The sequence below is a fragment of the Podarcis gaigeae genome (assembly GCF_964106915.1).
Source record: "Podarcis gaigeae genome assembly, chromosome: 6".
In the NCBI taxonomy this organism is placed as follows: Eukaryota; Metazoa; Chordata; class Lepidosauria; order Squamata; family Lacertidae; genus Podarcis; species Podarcis gaigeae.
In genome coordinates this window covers 8,142,991-8,170,506 of record NC_139682.1, presented here as the reverse complement: position 1 = coordinate 8,170,506, position 27,516 = coordinate 8,142,991, and the positions used below count along the sequence as shown (strand labels likewise).

The window sequence follows — 27,516 nt, the reverse complement described above, 5'->3', positions numbered from 1 at the left end:
CACAGGAATTGCTGGGTTGGGGAGCAAAATTTGTGCATGTCAAATGATGTCCTATTGATCGAAAGATTGCGATGGAATCTTAATGACCTCGTAGTGTCACACATTATGTCTGCATGCTGTGCAAGTTAATTATTCAGTCTGCTTGAAATGTCTGTCTGGTCTCTCGTCTGGAAAAAATACCACGTCCTGTTCATAATTATAACAGCCAAACCCAAGCCCAGCTGCAAAGTCCCAACCACCATTCCCTTCTTAGTTGACCATGTGCCTATTTTCATCTAACTCTTTGAACTTTTGCGCATGTAAGGTAAAGGTAAAGGGACCCCTGACCATTAGGTCCAGTCATGGCCAACTCTGGGGTTGTGACGCTCATCTCGCTTTATTGGCCAAGGGAGCCGGCGTACAGCTTCCAGGTCATGTGGCCAGCATAACTAAGCCACTTCTGGTGAACCAGAGCAGCGCATGGAAACGCCATTTACCTTCCTGCTGGAGCGGTACCTATTTATCTACTTGCACTTTGATGCACTTTCGAACTGCTAGGTTGGCAGGAGCAGGGACTGAGCAATGGGAGCTCACCCCATCGTGGGAATTCGAACCACCAACCTTCTGATAGGCAAGTCCTGGGCTCTGTGGTTTAACCCACAGTGCCACCTGCGTCCCTTTTGTGCATATAACTTAGCACAAAACCATTGCACGCTACATTTGGAGAAACCTGATCCTCCATTTCTGCCAAGTTCTCCATTCTGCCTTCAGATACCCAGAGAAATAATAATGTGATGCATCCCTGATACCATCCCCCCACCTAGAAAAAGCATACAGTGGTACCTTGGGTTAAGAACTTAATTCATTCTGGAGGTTCGTTCTTAACCTGAAACTGTTCTTAACCTGAAGCACCACTTTAGCTAATGGGGCCTCCCGCTGTCGCCGCACAATTTCTGTTCTCATCCTGAAGCAAAGTTCTTAACCCAAGGTACTATTTCTGGGTTAGCGGAGTCTGTAACCTAAAGCGTCTGTAACCCAAGGTACCACTGTAGAACCGTGAGAACATCCCTGCTGGACCAGGCCAAATCATCATCTCGCCCAGTATCCTGTCTCCATAGTGGCCAACCAGATGCCCTTGGGAAGCTTGAAAGCCAGACCTCAGGTCAACAGCACTCTCTCCCCATTTGTGATGCCCAGCAAGTGGTACACATCAGCATACTGCCTGTGACACTGGAGGCGGAACATCGCCATCATGACTGCTAGTCTGATGACTGATATTCTCATCCTCCATGAATTTGTCTACAGTGGACACTCGGGTTGCGAACGTAATCCATGCGGGATGCATGTTAGCAACCCACAGCGTTCGCAACCCACGGGTTGTGATTCGGCACTTCTCCGCATGCACAAAGCGCGATTTAGTCTTGTGACTCAAAGCACTGCACAGTGGCAACACAGAGAAATCTAACAAAAACATGTCTCTCCTGTATCAGTCTCTGCAGCCACAGCAGGCACCGCAACCTTCCAACAGCTTGACCTCACCCCTTAAAATGCACCCATCATCATCATCATCATCATCATCATCATCATGTTGTTGGCTCCTGAGACAGACAAATGCCAACAACATGATGATGATGATGATGATGATGGCTCTACCTACAGGAAGGGCTAACCCTCCGGGTGCCAGCCTGTAGCAAATGTATCCTCTAATCTGGTCATCAGAATTGACCGCTCACCTACAGTGAAGGAAAGGAGACCATCTAATAGAACGAACATGGATCAGGGCCCATCTCAATTTCCCAGAAACATTCCGTTCTCGTCATCTTCTCCTGCTGCACCTCTTGTGTGAGTGCACCACCCTTACCTCTCCTCATTTTCTCTGTACCGAGAAACCACCCCACCCCACATAAAAGCAATCTAATCCTCGTGTTGTGGCTGTCGCATTACATCTGTGCATTGAAGCAACCTGGCAGAGTTGGAAGGGAGGGCGGGGAGGCAGGAATCTGTACTTTTCACAAATGTAACATGGTTTCCCCTTGATGAGTTCTGTCTGGGGAGATGATGGCTGGAAAAACGCGTGGCTTCTATGTGGAGCAGATTTAATAATTTATTTCAAGTTGAAGGCAGAATCTCTCTTTTCTGCAGGCCTTTGCTTTCTGGTGAGAGCTATTGCTTCTGCAAAAATCTGCGTGGGGGGGGGGAGTTCTTTCCACACTTTCAGTTCTGTTCTGCTACCTTCCCCTGTTCCACTGTAGGTTTAAGCAGGAAATCCAGTCATCAAGCAACATTAACATCCCTTCTCCTTCTTCTTTGGCGATCACTCGTAGCCAAAACCATTGTTAAAACCGTGTTTATGGTTTTGGCTACGAGTGATCGCCAAAGAAGAAGGAGAAGTGACTGTGGAGGCCAATTCTGGATCCACATGTCCTTCCACAGTGTGGACATTGGTTTCCGAGCGGGAGTTGATCAGGAAATCCAGTCATCAAACAACATTAACATCCCTATCTGAATCTAATCCCTTTATTCAGTTTGGATGCTCAGTTTGCTACAGCTTTAAATTTCTTGAGTTCCTCCCACCTCCTCCTAGGGTGTTTTCCTCTGCTCTTAAGTGTGGTATAAATATTCATGTCCGGCAAAAGATTCCTGCATTGCAGGGAGTTGGACTAAATGACCCCCGTTGTAGCGTGGGGTTTGTGATTTCTGCTCTCTTGACATAATATGCTGGAGACAGTTCTCTAGTAACACTTCTTTATTAAAGCAAACAAGACTGGGGCCTGAGGAGGGGAGAGCTACATTTATAGGGACAGGGAACTAGCTAGAAGGATACATTTTGGAGGGAACAATATCAGGCAATCACAGTCCTGCCTTTTGGAGGAAATCAATAAGACAGAGGATCCAAATACAGCAGCTTAAATGAACCAATAGTAGCTGTACCCTCTGGAACCAAAAGGCAGTTACTTTACCCTAATGCAAATACAGACAATAATAATACAGAAATAAAATCCTTTGACTCAATACACAACAACCCCCATGGTACCTTCCAGTTCTACAGTTCTATGATTCTAAGAAGTACAAAGTTTGGTGGTTATCTAATTCCCAATCCACACACTCGTCTGAGAAGGGTGGACCAGGTATCTCATAAAGGAATTTGCAGGAGACACCACGTTCAACCCGCAGCACAAAAAAATAAGGAGAGAACGAATTAAAACATCTATCAAGAACATTGTACTGCTAGATTTCCTGCAGTTGCTAGCGGCAGGGGTGAGGGATACGGTCAGCCTGCTTTTTGCAGGAGACCTGCTGCACATAGCTGTCAGCTTTTCCCTTTTCTTGCGAGGAATCCTATTAGGAATAAGGGAATTTCCCTTAAAAAATGGGAAACGTTGACAGCTATGCTGTTGCAGTGCTCCCAAACTCATTTGTAGAACTGAATGCAACTCCCAGATGGATTACATCTTTCTCAAGATTTGGTGTGCGTTTTCCATGCGCAAAAAGCATGCACCAAAAAATGGGTTTTTCACATAAGCAAAGGGCGCATTTATGTAAGAAGTGTGTGGCTTATATACAAAGCATGTGCACAATGTGTACAATGAAATGGCATGCAATGGGATGGTGCACAGAATGTAATGGCATACAATAGGATGAAATAGACCTATCATTTGCCTGCAAGACTGAAATGGGTCAGAATTAGCCGCTCGAAACATCCCTGCCACATCAACACGGGGTTGGACTCGATGACCTTTGAGGTCACCCCAGCTTTATGATTCTGTGATCATTTTTCCATGTCAGAGGTTCAGGGAGGAGATGGAGGTGGAGGGGAGCAAATTAATGGAAGGAAGTGGCAGCTGCGGCAAACCGCGTTGCTCCAATTTTCTAATACTGGAAGCCATTATTACAAGGCTTGTGGATTTCCTTGCTTTAATCTAATTTAATTTTTTTACATGTGGGGAAAGCATGGAACTGTGAAGAGCACAATGTGAGCAGAAGTGGGAAAGGAGAAACAGGGGGACGAAGGGAGCTTTCACTTTTCATGATCCAAATGAAAAGCGACTGTTCTGGAGAACTTTACATAATTGCTTCCTAGTGTCTCACCACAGGAGGATAAAGGAATTCCTAAAGCAGGTCATTGCCTCCCTTGCATGCTCCCCAGCTGTCTTTTTCTGCTATTAATATCAGACCAGTACACAGAAGCCAGCATTAGAGGTGGTGTTGTCAAAAGCGATCTCCAATGTGCTTCTGGATTTCCACCAGGAGTGGAAAACAACCCTCTGAACCTCCATGGTTTGTATCGGCAAGACAGAATGCGCAAACGAAAGAGAGGGAAAGGGAGAGGAAAAAATGAGACGTTTGACAGGCAACCAGTCACACCGTAAGATGAAGGAAGAAAAAATCAAGTGTGGGCCTGTGGTTGGACTAGGAAGACCCAGATTCAAATCCTGCCTCAGTACAGATGGGTGAATCCATCATTTTCAGTTTCTCCCGGGTCCCCCTTTCTCCATTCTTAAGTTCAATTCTCCACAGTTCCATGCCAGTGGGCAATCCCTCAGTGCTTCAGTGTGCATTTCTCTTGATATCCTTGTGTGTGTGCAATTAAGTACAGCACTTAAAAAATAGGACGGCCTTAGGTTGACGACCCCTGCTATACAGGGCTGCCTTCAGATGTCTTCTAAAGGTTGTAGAGTTAATTGTCTCCTTGGCTCAAGGGTCAGGTAACTCCATACCCTCCAGCATTTCTCCAATGAAAATAGGGATGCCCTAAGGAACACGGGTGGTGCTGTGGGTTAAACCACAGAGCCTAGGACTTGCCGATCAGAAGGTTGGCTGTTCGAATCCCCGTGACAGGGTGAGCTCCCATCGTTCGGTCCCTGCTCCTGCCCACCTAGCTGTTTGATAGCACGTCAAAGTGAAAGTAGATAAATAGGTGCCGCTCCAGTGGGAAGGTAAACGGCGTTTCCATGCGCTGCTCTGGTTTCAACAGAAGCAGCTTAGTCATGCTGGCCATATGACCCGGAAGCTGTCTGCGGACAAACGCCAGCTCCCTCGGCCAATAAAGCGAGATGAGCGCCGCAACCCCAGAGTCGGTCACGACTGGACCTAATGGCCAGGGGTCCCTTTACCTTGAAGGAAAAGCAGGGAATTCCAGGATCAAATCAGAAACTGGGATGGCTCCTGTAAATCCAGGACTGTCCCTGGAAAATAGGGAAACTTGGAGGGTCTGTGCACTTCATTGTCTTTGGGACAGACAGATGCCAACATCTTTCCTGGTCCTTATGTCCTGCTTTCTAATGTTCCCATTACATTGCATTATCTGTGACATTATAGAACTGTGGTTTTTTTATCTATACACTGCCATGTCCCACCAGATTTCAATCATCCCATGTTGCCGTCCTTTATGCTCATGGGTGCTTCTGCTCCCCGTGAGAGTGACAGGCTGTATGGCACCCTTGAGAGGGGTAAGTGCTCTTGCTGGATCTATAGCTATTGCAAGAGCAGACTCTTTGCACTGTTGTATTATCTCAGACTTGGAGTTTTCGGGTCCCCTCGAGAGTGGCCTCAAATCTGTTCCTCAGCGTTAAGTTGGGAATGCTTCCCCCCCACTAAACTCATTAATGTGTAGCTCTAATTTTCTCTGTACTCAATATTTGCTGAACAAAGGGTTTCTTTAATTGGAGGATATTGCAATTCGAATGTTAACAGTTGTGCCTCTTTAATGTTTAGCCAGGGGCTAGATGATGGGGGGAAGCTGTATTTGACTAACCTAGTTCTGCTTCGGTTTGTATGCATGCAGGAAGAGCACATTAGCAAACTGATATCTCTGCCCTCGTGTGGACCCTGCAAGGTATTTTAACAGGAGAACTTCCCCATGGGTTGTACCATGAAACTATATTGTCAGATGACAGTCAAAGAAATAGACTTGTGATCTGCAATCCTTGATTCACTCACCTGGGAGCCACTCCTATTAAAATCAGCTGGGCTTGCTTTTCTGAGCAGACTTCTACAGGACTGCACTGCAGCAAACAAATTTGAACCCTGATCCCTCTGGTCTGTCCAGTAATCTATTAAGCTCAGTGCATTGGCTCTAATTATTATTCAATGTGTGTCCCAAGGAGCTCAAGTTGGTGTAGGTGGTTCTTAATCTCCCCATTTCACCTTCACAATAACCCTACGAGAGAGGATTGCTTGAGAGATGGTGACTGGTCCAAGGTCACCCATGGAGCTTTGTGGCTGAGTGGGGATTTGAACGTTGATCTCCCAGGTCTTTAGTGATGTATGGAAGTGAGAGCTGGACCATAAAGAAGGCTGATCACCGAAGAATTGATGCTTTTGAATTCTGGTGCTGGAGGAGACTCTTGAGAGTCCCATGGACTGCAAGAAGATCAAACCGATCCATTCTGAAGGAAATCAGCCCTGAGTGCTCACTTGAAGGACAGATCCTGAAGCTGAGGCTCCAATACTTTGGCCACCTCATGAGAAGAGAAGACTCCCTGGAAAAGACCCTGATGTTGGGAAAGATGGAGGGCACAAGGAGAAGGGGACGACAGAGGACGAGATGGTTGGACAGTGTTCTCGAAGGTACCAGCATGAGTTTGACCAAACTGCGGGAGGAAGTGGAAGACAGAAGTGCCTGGCATGCTCTGGTCCATGGGGTCACAAAGAGTCGGACACGACTAAACGACTAAACAACAACAACTCCCAGGTCTTAGTCCAGCACACTACAAAGGTGATGGGTTGGGTTTATTAGCTCAGTCCTGCATGTTTACATGGCGATCCTTCAGGCATTCTCCCTGCAAGACCTCTGCCCTTCAAGCCTTGCAGAAGCCACAAAGGTAGAGGAATAAAAGGAGGGATTTCTAGCCAACCAGTCAGCTGTCCAGCTCACCAGTCTAGGGAGATAGAGTCTATGACACTCCAGGTCTGGTAGCCTGCAAATGGTTTCTGTTGGCTCTAGAAACAGCACCATTTGTTTCTAAGTGTGTATTTATACAAGCCTGTGCAAATGTTATGCAGTTCAGTGTCCTCTTTTATATGATAATGATTATATGTAAGGAGCCACCCAATTAAAGGTGCCAGAACCTGAACTCAAGACCTTCTGCATGCAGGGATATCTTCCATTGAGCTATGGCTCTTCACCAAGTGGATCCTGCCCTGGACCGGTTCCTCCTCTGTGTCCTGCTTCACTGAGATTTCTTGGCAGTGGATTGTTAATCTGCAGTAAATACCTTGGTTTAAATGCCTGCCAAGTCCCCCAGCCGTTCCTACAAATGGAATTGTCTTAATAAACCAAAACACAATGACTTTCGCCTGCTGACTCTGCAGTTGTCTGTAAGGAATGGTTTTGGCTGATGTTTCATAAAGCAAAAAATGCTCCCTCCCTGTTGACAGCAATGAGCAATTTTGGCTGGAGCAGAAGGTGTTCTAGGTGGAGAAAGAGTTGGTGGGAGAAGAGACGGAAGGGGCAAAAAGAGCACAGGGGAAAAGGTGGCCCTTTTCGTAATTGAGATCAGTGTGTTGGCACAGGGCAGGGCCAGCAGGTGGAAGAGAGGCCATGGGAAGAATTGACCAAAAGTGTATTCCTTTTCCCAGAATGAGCTTCTAACAGTGTTCAGTGAATATGCATTGTGCTGCTAGAATAAAAAACAGCCCTGCTGGACCATGCCAGTAGCTCATCTCATCCAATGACCAACCAGATGCCCATGGGAAGCCTGCAATGGGCAACCACTTCCGACGTAGAAAGGAGGTGGGCTTGCGGGCTTCACCCTTCCACCATGAGTGCGGGGGCTGGATCTCAGCCTCCACGCGATTGCGGGAATCCCCAATCGCGTCATCCCCTGGCCAGCCAATCAGCTGGCCTGGGGGCATGGCCAGCTCCATTTAATGCAGGGGTGGCCGGGGATCTCCCCCTTTTCTGCTTTCAGCTGCTCCAGTTTCCCACCCTCCCACCCTTTAAGATTTTCATCTTTGACCTTGCTATGGACCTTGGCTGGTCGCCATTAAGGGGCCTGGTAGGAATTTTTTCCACTTGGCAAATTGGCACCGGCCACTTGGTTTTTCGCCTACCTCGTAGCAAATCATCACAACTTCCTTGGTATTGGTGGTTAGGTATTGTTATGTAAATGTAAGGGGGGAGGAAGCGCCATCACATCCCCCACATATTGAAGGGTAGTCCGGTAAAGGATTCCGGGGGCGTGGCCCTGTCCAAAGCCTATGGAGATGAGGACCTAAGGCACGCCCCCAAGCGGTGACCCCGGGGGAGTTCCTAGTTGATGTGCATCAGCAGGACTCCCCCTACTGGTGGTTAACCCTTCCCGGACTTCAAGCGGACAGGCTGAAGCCAGATAGTCGTTAGGACCAATGCCTAAGCCAATACCGCTCATTACCTGTAACCAATAAAGTTGTGGCCAATTGTAGCCCATTAACCTAAAATATCTGTGTCATGTGTCTTTATTTCCACCAGGGGGAGGCGGGAACTCGCCACGCGAAGAGAAGGAGGGGAAAGAGCAATGGCAAGATGTGCACGCCTCCTCTGCACTGGAAGGAATGCTGGAAATAGTGTTTGTGCATGCGTGGGCGCGCACTCCGGCCCACAGCAGCGTCTGTGGCACCGTGAACCGGCCCAAGCCACAAAAACTTTGCCGACCCCTGCTATACAGGGTCTCTGGCTGTTGTTGAACTACAACTCCCATCATTCCCTAGCTAGTAGGACCAGTGATGGGAATTGTAGTCCAAAAACAACTGGAGACCCAAGTTTGGGAAAACCTCCGGAAAGACCTTGTTCTCCTTCTGGAATAAAGCTGAAGACTGCTTTATTCCAGCAGACTTTTGGGAATTGACTGCTTTTAAGAAAAAGGCTCTTAATGGTGTGCTGTACTATTTGTCCCCACCCCCCTATTTGCCATCTGCATTATAATTGACATGGATTTTCTTTTACATAGTTCAATTACTTTTTGACCACAATGTTTGATATGGTTTCAGCCATGTGTGTTTCCATCTCTTTTTGTTTTAATTTCTCTCAGCTCCCCTTGAATTCTGGTTCTGAGAGAAAGGCAGGGTATAAAGAAATAAATAATAAAGATGCAATGACGGAAGCCTCCTTGGCATAGCCCTCCATTGGCACAGGCCTTTGCCAAGGTCTAGGGCAGGGCTTGTGTGTGCTGCTATTCACTGAGCCTTTGAACTAATCTAACAGAGCTTGCCGAAGAGAAATCCTACCGCATACTAATTCCCCCTTAGGATATTAATTTGGCTTTAGATTCTTCATGAATCTTGACAAGTATATATACTCCCTGGAACAAGCTTCGCCAGTTACTGATTTAATTTGGTCCTCTAGAGAACGACGGTAGAAGCTTTTGACAATAATGAGCCAAGATGAGAGGATAACTGAACAACTGTGGGGATGCGTCCCTGGAAGATACAAATCTCAAATCTCAGTTTCACTTCCCCTCGTCTTTATTTCTCCCAGGCGAAAGAAACACGAAAGGCTTCAAGTTGTGTTGTTATGTTTTCCTTATAGTTACGGCCAAACTAGATGTGACCCGGAAGGTCCTGTTGCTGCTGTTGTGACTGGGTGAAGAGGAGTGGTGGGAGGTAACAGCTGGGGAACCCCCGAGGGAACTCCCGGGGAAGAAGGCTCAGAGCCAGGGGATTGGTGGTGGGACGATGATGAGTGGTCAAAGGGAGGAGAGGGAGCAGGCTGGGAGGAGGAGGTCTTGGAAGCTGAAGAGGTGACAGGGCTTAGTGAGCTGGGAGAGTCTGTGGCAGAGAGCAAGCCAGACTAAGAGGCAAGAGAGAATGAGCGGGGTCACGCATTTCTTAATTTTATACTGACAATATTTACATCTTTCTTTCTATTCCCTTTAGACAATATTTCTTAGTTTTTCACAGTGCTTCTTTAAATCCCATTAGCGTTATCTGTCCCTCACTTATATGTTCCAGATATTCCACAAATTTCCCCCAGTCCTCGGTGAACTTTTGGTCTCTTAAGTATCTGATCTTTCCTGTCAATTTATCCAGCTCCGCATAGTCCAACAGCTTCATTCTCCATTCTTCCACAGTCGGTATTTCTTGTTGTTTCCATTTCTGGGCCAGTAACACTCTTGCTGCTGTTACTGCATATTGAAAGAATTTACAATCTTTTCTTTTTATCTTGTTTCCTAATATCCCTAACAGAAAGACTTCTGGTTTCTTTCTAAATGTATATTTTAGAATCTTCTTCAATTCATTATATATTTTTCCCCAGAAGTCTTTCACTTTCTTACATTCCCACCACATATGATAAAAAGAACCTTCTTTATCTTTACACTTCCAACACTTATTACATGTCTTATAGATTTTTGCTAATTTTACGGGAGTCATATACCACCTATAAAACATTTTCATAACATTTTCTTTTAACGTCATACATGCAGTAAATTTTAAACCTTCCTTCCATAGTTTTTCCCAGTCCTCAAATTGTATATTATGACCCACATCTTTGGCCCAGTGAATCATTACCGACTTAACTTCTTCATCCTTTAAATTCCATTCTAGCAACAACTTATACATTTTGGATAGCGTTTTCCCATCATTATCTATGATTTCCATCTGAAATTTAGAATCCTTGTCCGCATAGCCATGTTCCTTGCTGTCTTTCCTAAACATTTCATTAATTTGGAAATAATGCAACTAGTCGTATACATAATCTTTAACCTGCTCATATGGTTTCCATAAATTATAACTACGGATGATTTATGGATAAGCTGGAGGAAGTCCTAAAAAGGAATAAGTTGTGATATCTTGATGTGAAACTAATATGTTTTTTTGTTTGTTTTTTTTCTTTTGATGTAAATTTTAAAAAATTCATTTTAAAAAAAGAGAGAATGAGCGGGGTCAGGAGACAGAGATGAGGCAGGAAGGATTAAAATTTACAGCATGCAATGCGTTAAAAGTAAATGTGATGAAAATGATGTATAGATGGTATATTACACCAGTGAAATTAGCTAAAATGTATAAAATGTGTAATAAATGTTGGAAATGTAAAGAAAAAGAAGGATCTTTTTATCACATGTGGTGGGAATGTAAGAAAGCTTCTGGGAAATGATATATAATGAGATGAAAAAGATGTTGAAATATACATTTATTAAAAAAACCAGAAGCATTTTTACTTGGCATTGTAGAGGAAGATATTGAAAAACAGGATAGTAAATTGTTTTTATATGCAGTAACAGCAGCAAGAAAAATTTTCGACGAAAGAAGAATGGCAGATGAAGTTAATGGAATATGCAGAATTAGATAAGATGACAGGAAGGATCCGAAACCTGCGGGACCAGAGATTCTCAGAGGACTGGAGTAAATATTTGAACTATCTGAAAAGCGACTGTAATAAACTGATTACGCTAGTAGGGCTGCAAGAAGTTTTGTAAGGAGTATTATTAAAAGTAATAGAGAAATTAAGAAATGTAGATTAAGTGATAAAGACTGAAAGATCTTCAGATGCGGTTGATGAAAGTCCAAAATACTGTATAAGATAAGAAAGTATGTTATATGATTTTTGGAAATTATTTGTAAATATATATATATATATATATATATATGAATGAGAGAGAGATGAGGCAGGCTGCTGAAGAATCTAGGGAGTCTCCCCACCCCCTTGAGACCAGCTCCACCCCATCCCCCGTCCTCCAAGAACATGCAGAGAAATGAAGAACCCTGCCACAGGGTTCTGTCTTGGGCCCGGTCTTATTCAGCATCTTTATCAACGACTTGGATGATGGACTCAAGGGCATCCTGATCAAATTTGCAGATGACACCAAACTGGGAGGGGTGGCTAACACCCCAGAGGACAGGATCACACTTCAAAATGACCTTGACAGATTAGAGAACTGGGCCAAAACAAACAAGAGAAATGTAACAGGGAGAAATGTAAAGTATTGCACTTGGGCAAAAAAAATGAGAGGCACAAATACAAGATGGGTGACACCTGGCTTGAGAGCAGTACATGTGAAAAGGATCTAGGAGTCTTGGTTTACCACAAACTTGACATGAGCCAATAGTGTGACGCGGCAGCTTAAAAAGCCAATGCAATTCTGGGCTGCATCAATAGGAGTATAGCATCTAGATCAAGGGAAGTAATAGTGCCACTGTATTCTGCTCTGGTCAGACCTCACCTGGAGTACTGTGTCCAGTTCTGGGCACCACAGTTCAAGAAGGACACTGACAAACTGGACAGTGTCCAGAGGAGGGCAACCAAAATGGTCAAAGGCCTGGAAACGATGCCTTATGAGGAACGGCTAAGGGAGCTGGGCATGTTTAGCCTGGAGAAGAGGCGGTTAAGGGGTGGTATGATAGCCATGTTCAAATATATAAAAGGATGTCACATAGAGGAGGGAGAAAGGTTGTTTTCTGCTGCTCCAGAGAAGCGGACACGGAGCAATGGATCCAAACTACAAGAAAGAAGATTCCACCTAAACATTAGGAAGAACTTCCTGACAGTAAGAGCTGTTTGACAGTGGAATTTGCTGCCAAGGAGTGTGGTGGAGTCTCCTTCTTTGGAGGTCTTTAAGCAGAGGCTTGACAACCATATGTCAGGAGTGCTCTGATGGTGTTTCCTGCTTGGCAGGGGGTTGGACTCGATGGCCCTTGTGGTCTCTTCCAACTCTAGGATTCTATGATTCTATGAAGAGGGCAATGAGAGACAAGATGAAGGAACCTTAGGCTGATGGGAAAGGAACTGGCGTAGAGCTTTAGAGAGCTGTGGGAAGGCAAGGACCTTCATTCCCCACAACTGGGGGCAAGAAATACTGGGAAGGGATGCTGTGACCACTAGGACCAAGCTGCTTTGTTTCTTTGAACAAAAAAGTTAACTTCACGGACATCAGATGCTTTATGGTTTTTTTGCTGACCTACACCTGACTCCAGCTCCTGACAGGTTGTGGTTTTACCAAACTTCTGAGACGTTCGTGTGCATGGATGCAAATTTCATCAGAACAGCCGCAGCGGAAAGGGTTCCCTGTGGGGCAGTTGTCCACCCAAAGCTGACCTCCTTGAACCACCCTTTTCCATACAAGAGGAAATACATAGGAATCCTGTATCTTTCTGCACAGGTGGAAAAGAAGTTGGGGGAGGGAGAATGGTTGTGATAAGATAAAACTCTTTTGAATTTGTTTCTTCCATTTCCCCCAACTCCGTCCGCCGGCCAACCATACGTAAGCAATCTATGGGCAAAGAGATTGCATTTGAAAGGGAAGAAGAAGAAAAAAATTGGTTCTCATGGGTGGGATGTAAGGCTTTTGTAGTGCTTACCAGTAGTGGCTGGTGTCCATTGGGAAGGAGCAGTGGCGTAGCGTGGGTTATCAGCACCCGGGACAAGGCAAGTAATTTGCACCCCCTAACCCATGGATTTGCGCCCCCTAACCCGTGGATTTCCCTAACCCCCAGATGTTGCGCCCGGTGCGGCCGGCCCCCCCTGCACCCCCCACACTACGCCACTGGGAAGGAGAGTATGGAAGGCAAGGAGACAAGTAGAAAGTGGAGCCAGAGTCTATAGCAGGCAGAGCAACTCCCCTGATTGGTTGCAAATAAGATGCCAGGCAGGTGGGGGTCAGCTAAGAGCAGACTAAGGTGGGTGGCACAGTACCCTGTTTGCCCTTATAGATCAGCCTCCATTGGTTCTTACTTTACTTTCTATTATTATTATTATTATTTGTTGTTGTTGTTTAGTCGTTTAGTCATGTCCGACTCTTCGTGACCCCATGGACCAGAGCACGCCAGGCACTCCTGTCTTCCACTGTCTCCCACAGTTTGGTCAAACTCATGCTGGTAGCTTCGAGAACACTGTCCAACCATCTCGTCCTCTGCCGTCCTCTTCTCCTTGTGCCCTCCATCTTTCCCAACATCAAGGTCTTTTCCAGGGAGTCTTCTCTTCTCATGAGGTGGCCAAAGTATTGGAGCCTCAGCTTCAGGATCTGTCCTTCCAGCGTGCATTCAGGGCTGATTTCCTTCAGAATGGAGAGGTTTGATCTTCTTGCAGTCCATGAGACTCTCAAGAGTCTCCTCCAGCACCATCATTGAAAAGCATCAATTCTTTGGCGATCAGCCTTCTTTATGGTCCGGCTCTCACTTCCACACATCACTACTGGGAAAACCATAGCTTTAACTATATGGACCTTTGTCGGCAAGGTCTCTGCTTTTTAAGATTTTTTTTTTTAAAGATTATTATTATTATTATTATTATTATTATTATTATTATTATTTATATTATATTATATTATATTATATTATATTATATTATATTATATTATATTATATTATATTATATTATTATTCTGCCCTATACCCACAGGTCTCAGGGTGGTTTCAATGTGGCCAATAGGTTGTTTGCTGTGTCCTTTGTTTCATTCTACAAATAAGCCCTTCAGTAGTCCACACTCTGCAACCTTTCTGGCTGCTCACGTTTCTTGAAAGCACTGTGACACCCTCATCTGGGCTTTCCTGTAAGCATGGGAAGGTCTGAGGGCTGCCTATTGTGTGTCCAACAGCTGTTGGTTGTTGTTGTTTTTAAAGTAGATGCTGCTGTTTAGCTGTTGTTGTTGTTTTAAAAAACACCCTGTGTAGGAGGCTTGATTTTAAGGCAAAAGGGAGGACTTTCCTTAAAAACAAAAGAAGCAGCCACACCAATCTCAGGCACTCACTAGTGCAGCATAGGCAAACTCAGCCCTCCAGATGTTTTGGGACTACAGCTCCCATCATCCCTAGCTAACAGGACCAGTGGTCAGGGATGATGGGAACTGTAGTCTCAAAACATCTGGAGGGCCAAGTTTGCCTATGCCTGCACTAGCGAGACTCCTTGGCTTCTAGTGTCTCAATTAAAACCCAGAGGTGAAGATATTGTGGGGTGATTCTTTCTGTGGGGCATTTTCCAGATCAGGAATCTCAAGCAGCTGGGGAGGCTGCAAAGAACTGGGGGGAAGTTAAACGGAAAGAAAACACACAAATACCAACCACAACCATCCCCTTGCAATGATAAGGTGAGCTCAAGACCACGCAGCCAGTGAAATTCTAACATGCCCCCAGAAAGAGGCAGAAGAATGGAAGCCTCTTTCGTAGGAGAAAGGAAATGTTTGAGAAATTAGAGGTTTGGGCACAGCAGTAATTAAAAAAACAGTCTGCAGAGAAAGAGTTAAGCACCCTTACTGCTGCTCCGCACACATTTTCAGCCCCCCCCCCATCTCTACTTATTCCCCACAGATGCATTTCAGTTTTAAAAGTCAGGAAACTGTTCACAGGCCTCCCATAGCTTGCCCTTGACATTTATGGCATGCTTCACCCTGGATCTTAGAGAAGGCAGCCCACATCAAACCACGTACAAAAATATCCATTTAAGAAGGAAAGCTGAAATATCAAATGTGCAAACAAAGAGAACTCCTTCCTTTCCAACTAAGCTGTGGATATTATGAGACCAGCTCAAACACAAGGTTTTGCAATTTTTTGTTTTTGTTTTTCTACGCATCATCCCATGAACAGCAATCGGAAAGGAGGGCAGATTTTGCACTTGCACTGATCTCTCGCCTTTTCACAGAGATTGTAGCCAAGGTAGCTAACTGTCAGGGGTTCAGGGAGAGAGGCGCAGGTGGGGGAGGAGACAGAGAGCGAGGGGGAAGGATCCCAGGACGACGAGGAAGAGGATGACAATGACCCGAGGTTGTCCATGAGTCCGTCCAGTGAATCGGAGGACTCCCAAAGAGGAGCCCCCCTGGTCAGGCCAAGGGGAGCTAGAGGGGGAAGCAGTCAGGAGCAGGGGAACGAAGGGGGAACTCCCAGTGGGAGTTGGAAGTCGGGACCGGCTTCTCCGCCGGAACGGAGTGAAGGGGGTGGAGTTACCAGTGTGTCAGAAGCAGCAGAACAGGGAGCAGAGGGGGGAAGGAGATCAGCGCAAGACGTCCTGCCGGAAGGGGCGGAGAGTAGTACCGAGAGCAGTGTAACTGTCAAAAGGAAGGTCAGAAGCAACGTACGCGCGCCAAGTTCAAATGTGGAGGCGCGCGGAAGTGAGGAGAGTCCTGGGGAGGAGCCTGGTCCCAAAGCGCAAAGGAGGGGGGAGCAGGCGTCAGAGGATTCAGCCTCTGGGGAGTCCCGGAGGGAGAGAACACAGGGGAGCAGAAAGACCCTGCGGAAAAGAAAGGAGAGGAAGAGGTGGTCCAGCACAAGCCTCTTAAACTGGTGTAGAGGCGGGACTGACTCAGAGGGGACTTCAGCGGTCTAAGGGTAACAGACGTAGAGCCACGGAGCTCGGATGTAAAACCAAGAATGTTCTTCAATAAAAGCTTTTGTATATAACCCGGACTGGACTTTGGTCTCTTGTGAGCTGGGACCTCGGGTGGCCCTGACACTAACCATTTAAAATAAAACTACAAAACAAATGTACATAACAAAGCTGAAAGCACTGCGGACGTTTCCGTGTGAAAGCACACAGGAGCAAAACACTCAGAGCCTGCTTTAGAAAAACTATGGAATGGAAGCTATCGTTGGGTTGACAACGGTGGCTCAGGAACAGTCTGCTTCCTGTTGCGAAGGAAGGCAGAGATTTTTCTCAGCCTGGACCACTGGATTCTGAAACGGCAGATGGAGGGGAGATGGATAAGCTGTCTCCATGGTGACTAGGCCCAGGCTACCTCATGCCCCAATGGACCACAGTGTGAAGAAGATATGAAGTTGGATACTTTTAGGGTCTCTTGGTCTGAGGGGGCCCTGGTGAGATCCTAGGAACATGACAGTCTTCCCAAGACAAAGAGGTGGTACTTCTGGACAGTCAAGACCAGAGGTATGATGAACTTTTTGCCCCATGACCTGTCATTTTCCAATACAGAACCAAAAATTTAGTTATGAGGAAACGGGGTGAGGAGAACCCACCAGAAAGTTCATTTCTACTAACCTTCACCTGAATACACCTGAACCTCTCTCCTGTTTGGAATAGAAACCTACAAGTCATGTTTCCTTAACTTTTTGAGGTCAAAATACTATACAGCTGGTAATGGAGTAAGACTTTAACTATAAGGTTAGTGGAGTTTAGGTGGACTAATGGGAGGTTTAGCTATGGTTAAATTGCAGTCAATTTTAATCTTGCATGCTTTAATCATTGCATGTAATAGCTACTTTAACTGATGCTTTAATAGAAGACTTTACACTTTATTTCCCCATGTAATCATTTCATCGTAATCCTCCCCCCACTGCGCCACATGAACTCCTCCTTATATTTTCCCTTCCTCAAGATTCATTTAGGTATAATGTGCTTCTGTGTTCTCTTTGAAATTCTTTGTGGATTATGCCTATATCTCCCATAAAGTGATAGGCATTCACTGGTTCCCTATAGTGAATTTTTAAATATATTTTTCAAACTGACTGTGGGGTAACCAGCCTTGTATAACCAACATCCTTAAATCTAATTAAGGCATGAAGGGGTTAAAACCATAGAGAAAGCTCTCCTGCCAGGCTTATCTAGGTCACTCCTCCTCACCTTGGGAAGAAGGGTTATCAAGCCTTTGTTCTTTCCATTCCAGCATGTGAACCCTACCAGGAAGGAAGTCTGGGCTGGTTGCTCCAAGTGGCTTAAGCTAGCCATCTTTGTGTTTCTATACAAATTAAACATCTACCACTCTGGAACCTAGGTTTTACTGCCTGTGGTTTCTTAATAGAAAAGCACATGCACGTGACCTTTGCAGAATTTGTAAGTAAACTATTTAAACTTAACAAATGTGTGAATTCTTTCTTTGCTAAGGGAAGAGGGGAACTTTGAAAGAAACTTAAAGGTAAAGACAAAAAAATTCCTTCCAGTAGCACCTTAAAGACCAACTAAGTTAGTTCTTGGTATGAGCTTTCGTGCGCATGCACACTTCTTCAGATACCTGAAGAAGAAGGTATCTAAATAAGTGTGCATGCACATGAAAGCTCATACCAAGAACTAACTTAGTTGGTCTTTAAGGTGCTACTGGAAGGAATTTTTTTGTTTTGACTATGGCAGACCAACACGGCTACCTATCTGTAACTTAAAGGTAAAGGTAAAGGTAAAGGTAAAGGGACCCCTGACCATTAGGTCCAGTCGTGGCCGACTCTGGGGTTGCGGCACTCATCTCACTTTATTGGCTGAGGGAGCCGGCATACAGCTTCTGCGTCATGTGACTAAGCCGCTTCTGGCAAACCAGAGCAGTGCACAGAAACGCCGTTTACCTTCCTGCCTGAGCAGTACCTATTTATCTACTTGCACTTTGACGTGCTTTCGAACTGCTAGGTTGGCAGGAGCAGGGACCGAGCAACGGGAGCTCATCCCATTGCGGGGATTCGAACCGCCGACCTTCTGATTAGCAAGTCCTAGGCTCTGTGGTTTAACCCACAGTGCCACCCGCGTCCCCTGAAAGGAACTTAGAAGAGGATATTTTAAAGGACTTACAGTCTATGTTCTCTCACCCAAGAGTACTTGCCCCAAACCTGGATCTGAGGCAGCCAGGGAATTTGCTCCTTTTTTGCAGAGCAAAACAATCTACATTTTACCTTTGTACCAAAGTCTAGTTTCGACATGGGAACACCACCCTCTGTCCTCCATCCATGATGATTGTTGGAGGACGCTTTCCAGCCAGCCAAAAACTCAAGGAGGGCATGAAAGAGGGCCAATAAGGGGTGTGGCTAAGGAGGGGGTGTGGCCTGAGGAGCATCCCAGTGGTCAGATAGAGAGACCCAGATTTGGCCTCAAGTTCCCAACCCCTGATGCATAGGACTGCAAGGTTAGTTACATTAAGCTCAAGTCTGCTCTGCATTTTCCCTGCAATGTTTTGGCCCAGATTCATAGTATCCATATACACATTTGTTCTGCTATACTGAGCTACTGATTCCACACTGACCGGAATCGTAATGCTAAATCCGAAACAAATCCTCTGGTCCAACTCCTGTTTAGACTGAACCTCCATGACACTGAAAGACAATAGTTCAATACGTGCGAAGATTACAGAAACAATTACTTCCCTTTCTTTGGCTCTGATCCAGGAAACAAATCATATAATATTAAAATGCTGCTGTTTCATTTAGCATAAGGTATTCTCATGTACTCATGGATTATTAATTACACAGACCCTGCAGAGGCTATCAGAAGTAAATCTTTAGCAAGAGATGGCCGACTTAAAAAGGAATGATTTGTTCTCGTTTTGGCATGCTTTAATTCTAAAGTGGCTGTTTTTAAACAGATATTTGGGGTTTAATATTTATGCATTGGTTATAGTGGTTTTTGTACTTTTAAGAGGCAGGTGATCTATGAACAAAAAGTGGGTGAATGCAGCTTTTTTTTAGTTTGTTAAACCTTACATCTCACGGCAACTCTGACGGAAAGGGGGCGGCCTTATGCAGTTGCCACCACATCTAAATCTATTACTCCCCACCCCACCCATATCACCACCTCCATTTCCTCAGATTTAAACAACACTGTAGAGAGACTGGGAACATGGGACTTATAGTTTAGCTAGAGTTTACAGACAAGAGGCTTCCCCGGTCCACCGACAGGCTTGGTGCACTGGACTCGAATATTTGCCTCCTTCCAATGTTGCGCATCGTAAACATGATGTCACAGGCAGGCCCCAATGCTGAACATTCCCCAGTGTTCCCAAAGCAGCACCTCTGACTGAGAGCCCAACCAGACTATATCCAACAGGCCCTTCCAAGGGAAGATGGCCTCACAGATGAGCAGCTTTTAACGGAAACTCATTGATCAACCCTTCTCTCGTCAAAAAAACACACCCCAAAATGCTTCTGATGAGACTTTGGGTTTCTGGAAAGCTTTTACAGCCACTTTTCCAAAGCAAATTTGTGCAGAATGGCACCTTACTTGTTGTAGAGAACAATGTCCGGCCTCCAAATGAGCTCAGAGGGAATTCGTATAGAAGTCACGTTTTCGTAGTCCTCGGGATCCCAGCGTAGCTTATAATCGTGCCACTCCTGCAAACCCAAACAAAAGTGTTATATATATATTTAAAAACTGGCATAGTTAATTGGACTAAAAAGTGAAAATGAAACTAATTAGCATCTTGAGAAAATGAATTACCATCCGGCAATTTGCAGTATTAAGCGTGGGTATGAAACACTGCATGCTAATTTGTGTAACAGGATCTCAACTGTAGCCAGCTCTGTTCCAGCCCCATTTCCCAGAGAGACAAACCCCATTCTGTGTGAAAGGCAGGGCTCTGAGAGACTTCAAATGAAACCCGCCTTGAACAAACAGTGCCAGCCTCTGTGGTCTAAACCATTGAGCCTCTTGGGCTTGCCAATCAGAAGGTCGGCGGTTCGAATCCCTGCGATGGGGTGAGCTCCCGTTGCTCTGTCTCAGCTCCTGCCAACTTAACAGCTCAAAAGCATGCCAGTGCAAGTAGATAAATAGGTACCGCTCTGGCGGGAGGGTAAACGGCGTTTCCGTGGTCTCTGGTTTCCGTCACAGTGTTCTGTTGAGCCTGAGCACTGCAACCCCATAGAAACCTTTGACTAGATTTAACCATCCAGGGGTCCTTTACTTTTACCTTACTGCTCTGGCATTGCTGTACAGTGGCCATCAAACATGGGGCAAACAGCAGGAGGAAAGGGCTGGGGAAAGGGGGTGCAAGATTTCAAGGTCAACAAGGCCCCTTTTTAGAGTCAAGGTGTGTGTTAACTAGGGCTTGTGTGAGCATGCCAAATTCTCTTTTGGCTTGGCTTCTCATTTCTCCAATCTTACGTTTAATTCTCCACATTTCCAGATCAGTTTGCAATTTCTTTTTTAAAAAGGTCCTCCTGAAAACTCACCGGCATTTTCTGGCAGGAATTCTACCTGATCTACACATTTGTATGCATTTTTGCCTATTTCACCTTTAAGCAATTTCCCCTAATGTATTTCGTATGTTATGTTATTCATTTAAGCCATTTATATACTACTTAATCATGAGCATTTCTAAGGAAAGCGCATGGAAAATAAACCAGGCCGAGCATAAAACAATAAGCGTCCTTTGCCCAGTATACCTGAAGGAATGTCCTCATCCCCATTTTTCTGCCCAGACACTGAGATCCTCCTCTGAGGGTCTTCTGCTGGTTCCCTCATTGCGAGAAGCAAAGTTACAGGGAACCAGGTGGAGGGCCTTCTTGGTAATGGCGCCTTCCCTATAAAATGCCCTTCCTTCAGATGTCAAGGAAGATAAAGAATCATGTAACTTTTAAAAGACATCTGAAGGCAGTGCTGTACTGGGATGTTTTTAACATTTGATGTTTTTAATTATATTTTTTAGGTATGCTGTAAGCCATCCAGAGTGACTGGGGAAGCAGCCAGATGGGCAGGGTATAAATAATAAAATTATTATTATTATTATTATTATTATTATTATTATTATTAGCCTACTGAAATAAGAAAGTAATTGCTATGTGCCTGAAGTTCAGCAAGGAAGGTGCCATAGGCTGAATGCACTGAGTGCATATATTTTCACTAATATTTTTGTGCACCTTAGCATATGCATTTTTGTATGCAATGCTTGCTTGGGAGAGCTGCATTGCATTGTCACCCTTGTATAGACTTTGCACCTGCAATATGTCAGCTGGTAGCTAGAAAGGAAATCTTTGCTCTTTCATCAATGGTGCAACGTTCCCTTCCATTTTGGGTTGCCTCGTTTCCCCTCTTAATTCCACATTGTTTTTTTCATTGAAGAAACACATCCGTTGGCCAGTTGAAGACAAATATCTGAACACATTCCAGTGCTGAGGTCCTGAGCACTACTGAAATGGGGCTGTGCAACTGCATTCGCATTCGCCCTTGAAAACGTCCCACTGGATTACACCCTCTATTTTCTCAACGGACTATGTAAGGGAGGGAGGACTGAGAAATATGGGATAAAACATCTTGGTTGACTCACTTGTTTCACCCACACGTTCGTGGTCATCATTTGGTTTTTTTCATCCTGGAGAGGGGGGAGAAAGAAGGGGGAAGTCTGAGTTTCAAGAAGAACAGCCACTGTCCACAAACAGCTCCTGAAATAGCAGCTTTCATTGCTGCCGTCCACTTTTTTCTTTTTTTTTTGCAAGTCACCAGTAATCACAGTAATAAATGTATTTAAGCATCAGCTAAAAAAATGAGAAGGGTGGCGCTGTGGGTTAAACCACAGAGCCTAGGACTCGCCAATCAGAAGGTCGGCGCTTCGAATCCCCACGACGGGGTGAGCTCCCGTTGCTCGGTCCCTGCTCCTGCCAACCTAGCAGTTCAAAAGCACGCAGTGCAAGTAGATAAATAGGTACTGCTCCGGCGGGAAGGTAAACGGCGTTTCCGTGCGCTGCTCTGGTTCACCAGAAGCAGCTTAGTCATGCTGGCCACATGACCCAGAAGCTGTACGCCGGCTCCCTCGGCCAAGTGAGATGAGTGCCACAACCCCAGAGTCGGCCACGACTGAACCTAATGGTCAGGGGTCCCTTAACCTTTACCTAAAAGAATGAGATGTTTCCAAACATCTTAGCTTCGTGTAAAATGGAATGCATCTTCTTCTCTGCTACTCAGCAAGCAAGCTTAACAGCCTGATCCAGAGGCTGTTCACCCGGGGGCAGGGCTAGCCGCCCATGGCGAGCAGCAAGCATCCCAGGGGCTGGGGCGGTGATGTCACCCCCCCAGGGATGACACCCGGGGCATGCCGCACCCACTGCACCCCCTTCCTCCACCAGTGGCCTGATCTCATTCAGTTTCTCTAACAGCTTGCGTTATTGGGGTTATGATTCTATTAGCCACTAAAGGCTCCGGGAGGGCAACACTTTAGCCTGGCATCCATCCAGTACGTTTCTGAGCACAATTCAAAGTGTTGGTGCTGACCTTTAAAGCCCTAAACGGCCTCGGTCCAGTATATCTGAAGAAGATATACTCCACCCACATTGTTCTACCTGGACACTGAGGTCCAGTGCCGAGGGCCTTCTGGCTGTTCCCTCACTGTAAGAAGTCAAGTTACAGGGAACCAGGCAGAGGGCCTTCTCGATAGTGGCGCCCGCCCTGTGGTACACCATCCCACTGGATGTCAAAGAGAAAAACAGCTACCAGACTTTTAGTAAACATCTGAAGGCAGCCCTGTTTAGGGAAGCTTTTAATATTTAATGCTGTACTGTTTTTAACACTTGATTGGGAGCCGCCCAGAGTGACTGGGGAAGCCCAGCCAGATGGGCGGGGTATAAATAATAAATTATTATTATTATTATTATTATTATTATTATTATTATTATCCACCCATTTATTGGTCATGAGGCTGAGTAAACAGGACCTAAGCACAAAAGCACTCTCCTCTCTTGTGGTTTCCAGCAACTCGTATTCAGAATCATTGCAACCTCCAAGTGTGGTGCCAGAGCATAGTCATTGCGCTTAGTATCCATCAATAGCTCTCCCTTCCTGTGTTCCTGCATTGCACGGGGTTGCAACAGATGCTCCTTCAGGTCCCTTCCAACTCTACAATTGGTGGCTATCACCATCTCTTGTGGGAATGAGTTCCATAGTTTAACTGTGTGCTGCCTCCCTCCCTCCAACCCTAGCCTGCAAATCTCCCCATTGAGAGGGCAGAAGATGGCTATTCCCTTCTCTCCCCTCTTGTCACTGCTGCTCACAGGGAGCATCAACAGGGCAGTGGCCACAAGGAGGAGGGGTCAGTGACTTGGGGTCAGCAGTGGGGTTCTTTCTGGGGTGTGGGCCTGGGCAAGTGCCGGGTGTTGCTGACTTCTGACACCAGCCATGCTTGAATCCCCCCTCCACATGTATTCAGAGGGAAGGGTCTGTAGCTCAGTGGTTAGGCTCCTGCTTTGCATGTAGAAGGTAACCCTGCCTGAAACCCTAGAGCAGGCTTTCTCAACCTGTGGGTCCACAGATGTTGTTGAACTACAACTCCCATCATCCCCAGCTAGCAAGGCCAGAGCTGAGGGATGATGGGAGTTGTAGTCCAACAACATCTGGGGACCCACAGGTTGAGAACCACTGCCTAGGAAGTCACTGCCAATCAGTGTAGACAAACCATGGTACCTTGGTACTCAAACAACTTGGAACCCAAACACTTCAAACCCGGAAGTAAGTAAGTCAACATCAACTTTGTTGGACTGGTCATGTTGTGCGAATGCCTGATGATTGTCTTCCAAAGCAACTACTCTATTCCGAACTTAAAAGTGGAAAGCGTAATGCTGGTGGTCAACAAAAGAGATTTAAAGACTCTCTCTAGGCAAATTTTAAAAATGTAGTATAAACACTGACAACTGGGAAACACTGGCCTGTGAGTGCTCCAGTTGGTGAACAGTCTTTAGCAAAGGTGTCATGGGCTTTGAAGACGCTCAAACTCAGGACGAAAGAGAGAAATGCGCTAAGAGGAAGGCATACTTGGCAAATCCACACCGCAATCAATTCCCACCTGGAAACCTCTGTCCCCACTGTGGAAGGACGTGTGGATCCAGAATTGGCCTCCACAGTCATTTACGGACTCATTGTTAAAACTGTGTTTATGGAAGACAATCTTACTCGGCTACGAGTGATCGAAGAAGAAGAAGAAGAAGAAGAAGAAGAAGAAGAAGAAGAAGAAGAGACAATACTGTACAGTGGTACCTTGGTACGCAAACAACTTGGAACCCAAACACTGCAAACCTGGAAGCAAGTGTTCCAGTTTGCAAACTTATGGAAGCTGAATGTGCTCTGTTTTGAGTGTTAAGCTTCCATTTTGAGTGCCACACTTCCATTTTGAGCGTTACACTGAGGTCTGTCTGTTTTTGCTCTTTACTTTGCGTTTTTGTTTTTGCGGCTCTTTTTGTTTTGTTTTTGTGACTGTGTGGAACCCAGTTCAGCTACTAATGGATTGATTGTGTGACTGCAGTAGATTGTTTATTGCTTTCATTTTATGGATCAATGGTCTCATTAGTAAAATTCATGTTAAATTGCTGTTTTGGGGTTGTTTTTGAAAGTCTGGAACGGATTAATCCGTTTTGCATTACTTTCTATGGGAAAGCGTGCCTTGTTTTGGAACGCTTTGGTTTTGGAACGGCTAAAGTTTGAGAACCAAGGTACCACTGTACTGAGCCAGATGGACCAATTGTCTGGCTCCATGTAAGGCAGGTTCCTATCTTTCTGTTCAGGTCCGCACCTCCTTTATTTGTTTAAGTACACATTCAAAACAAAGAAAGAACATTTCCTGTCACTTCCCCCCGGCAGGATCGCTGCATAAGGAGCTAAGCCAGTATACTGTGCTTTTATCTTCACCCCAATAAATTTGTCTTGATTGGTATTGGAATAGTGTGATCTTTATCCTGTATCCAAATGGTCCATTAACTCCCTATAAAGAGGCAGATTAATTCTTTACTCTTGGCATTTCGCTCGTCTCCTGACAATGCTCTCCTCCCCATTTCCTTCCATTTGTTTTAAGTGGAGAAGATACTTTGGGAGGGGGCCAGATCAGCTATACAAAATCAGGCTTGATTTGGGTTTTTTTTTAAAAAAAAAATCAGCCGGGAAGGGATGGTTGCAGGTATGATTAGGAGATGAGGTTTGGGCGGGGGCAAATCAAAGTTATTTATCTGAGGATTTAAAAAAGGGATTTAAAGGACAAAAATTGGCAGCTCCTTTTTTGTTTGTTTGTTTGTTTAAATAGAGTCTCTCAAAGGGTTGGAAGGGATAGGTGTAAAGAATAGAGTCAAATAAACCAAAGGATATGCAAATATTATAATGTTTAGATAAAGCAGAGCATGGAGATGGATGGATCTGTCAAAATTTCATGTTCTCCCCGTTTCTCATTTTTCCAGTTTTCAGTTTCATTTGCTGCATTTCCTCATCAGTTTGGTATATATATATACCAAATAATAAATGCACGTATAATAAATGCACGTATCGCAGAACACAAGAATGCCGTCAAAAAAGAAGAAAAAACTTCCTCTCTTTTCCAACACATGAAAGAAACAGGACACGAAATTAATTTTGCAGATTCCAAATTGCTCTTTAACACGGAACATCACCACAAGAGAATAATCATGGAAGCCATCGAGATAGAGAAACACCCTCACAACATGAACAAGCGTGACGACACATCCCGCCTGCCAGACATCTGGAAATTAGCCCTCCCCACAAAAACTGACACCAGATCCAGAGGCACACAGAACGCCAACACCAATCAACCACACCAGACCCAAACCCAGACCCTCTCCACAGATGAATTACTGACACCATCCAGTAGCCAATCCATGGTGGCACCTCCGGATGCTGCACCCCCCTGCAATCCCTACACAGATCTGGCTGACACAAGCCACAAAACCACAGCTCGCCCCTATACACGAAGCCAAGCCAAAGCACAACTAAGTGCAATACAGCCATCTTCTCAGGAAAACTCTTCACAAAGTTCAAGAGGTCAAGACACAAAGACTTTAGCAACTAATCCACACCTAATGACCCACCTAAGTGGTACTCAGGATATCACTCAAGAAATCACTCAAGGTATCTCTCAAGTAATTAAGGAACAAAAGAAGAAAAGGCACACTAGCCTGGGAACTTCCTCTCTGCCCAGAACATTGGAGGCTAGACACCACACCCCCTCTACAGTATTTATAGGAACTCAAACATTGAGATCCCGCTCTGTTCCAGTAACAAGAAGCCGAAAGCACCAGCCTGAAGATGACGAGTGAGACCTCGTCGAAACGTCGCCTAGACACCCCAACTTTTACACGGGAAGACACCCGAGGACACCAAAACCTGCATTCCTGTACCCGTGAAAATCTACGAAAGCATATATATATATATATATATATATATATATATATATAAAGACCTCCTGAAAATTCAGCAGAATTTCTCGTAGTAGGTATTTTTGCAAGCAATTTCCACTGACTGCGGGGGGGGGGGGTTGGGGGGGAGGGAGGAGCAGGGAACTAGATCTGAAATGAATATTCACAAATGTTTAAAATGCAACGTTTCTTTTTCCTGATGCCATTCTTCATTATCCATTTTTAAAGCAAAACCGAAATTTGCATCTGGATGTGAAAAACGTAACTCAGCATTTGAAATTATTATTATTATTATTATTATTATTATTATTATTATTATTATTATTTATACCCCACCCTCCTCAGCCAAGGCCGGGCTCAGAGTGGCTTACAAGCAATAATAAAAATAATAAAAGTTGAATGATTACAACTTAAAAACAAAATTAAAATACAACATTAAAATATTGAAACATTAAAATATTAAAATGTAGCCTCATCGCAGGAGGAGAAGGAAAGGAAAAAAGAAAGAGAGGGAGGGAATCAAATTGGCTCCAAGCCAAAGGCCAGGCGGAACAACTCTGTCCTCCAGGCCCTGCGGAAAGAAATCAGATCCTGCAGGGCCCTGGTCTCATGAGACAGCGTTCCACCAGGCCGGAGCCAGTGTTGAAAAGGCCCTGGCTCTGGTTGAAGCTAATCTGACTTCCTTAGGGCCTGGGACCTCTAGGATGTTGCTATTTATGGACCTTGAGGCTCTCCGTGGGGCATACCGGGGGAGGCAGTCCCGTAGGTACGAGGGTCCTAGGCCATGAAGGGCTTTAAAGGTCAAAA

At 45.2% G+C, this 27,516-nt stretch overlaps 1 protein-coding gene across 3 annotated transcripts in view; it reads right to left on the bottom strand.

Moving 5' to 3' along the window:
• Window positions 1-27,516, bottom strand: part of CHRNA4 (cholinergic receptor nicotinic alpha 4 subunit) — a 93,188-nt gene that overhangs the window by 29,659 nt on the left and 36,013 nt on the right. For 2 of the 3 annotated variants that reach the window (XR_014565646.1, XM_083744329.1), the window contains exons 3-4: window positions 21,855-21,899; window positions 19,814-19,923 (exon numbers count right to left, since the gene is read on the bottom strand). Coding sequence is in view for 2 of the 3 variants with exons in the window: in XM_083744329.1 (XP_083600455.1) it covers window positions 19,814-19,923; window positions 21,855-21,899 (155 nt within the window). In the remaining variant the exon portion in view is untranslated. Of the gene's footprint in view, window positions 1-998; window positions 1,103-19,813; window positions 19,924-21,854; window positions 21,900-27,516 lie in introns of those variants that run through there. The other variant, XM_083744330.1, reaches the window with a different exon arrangement.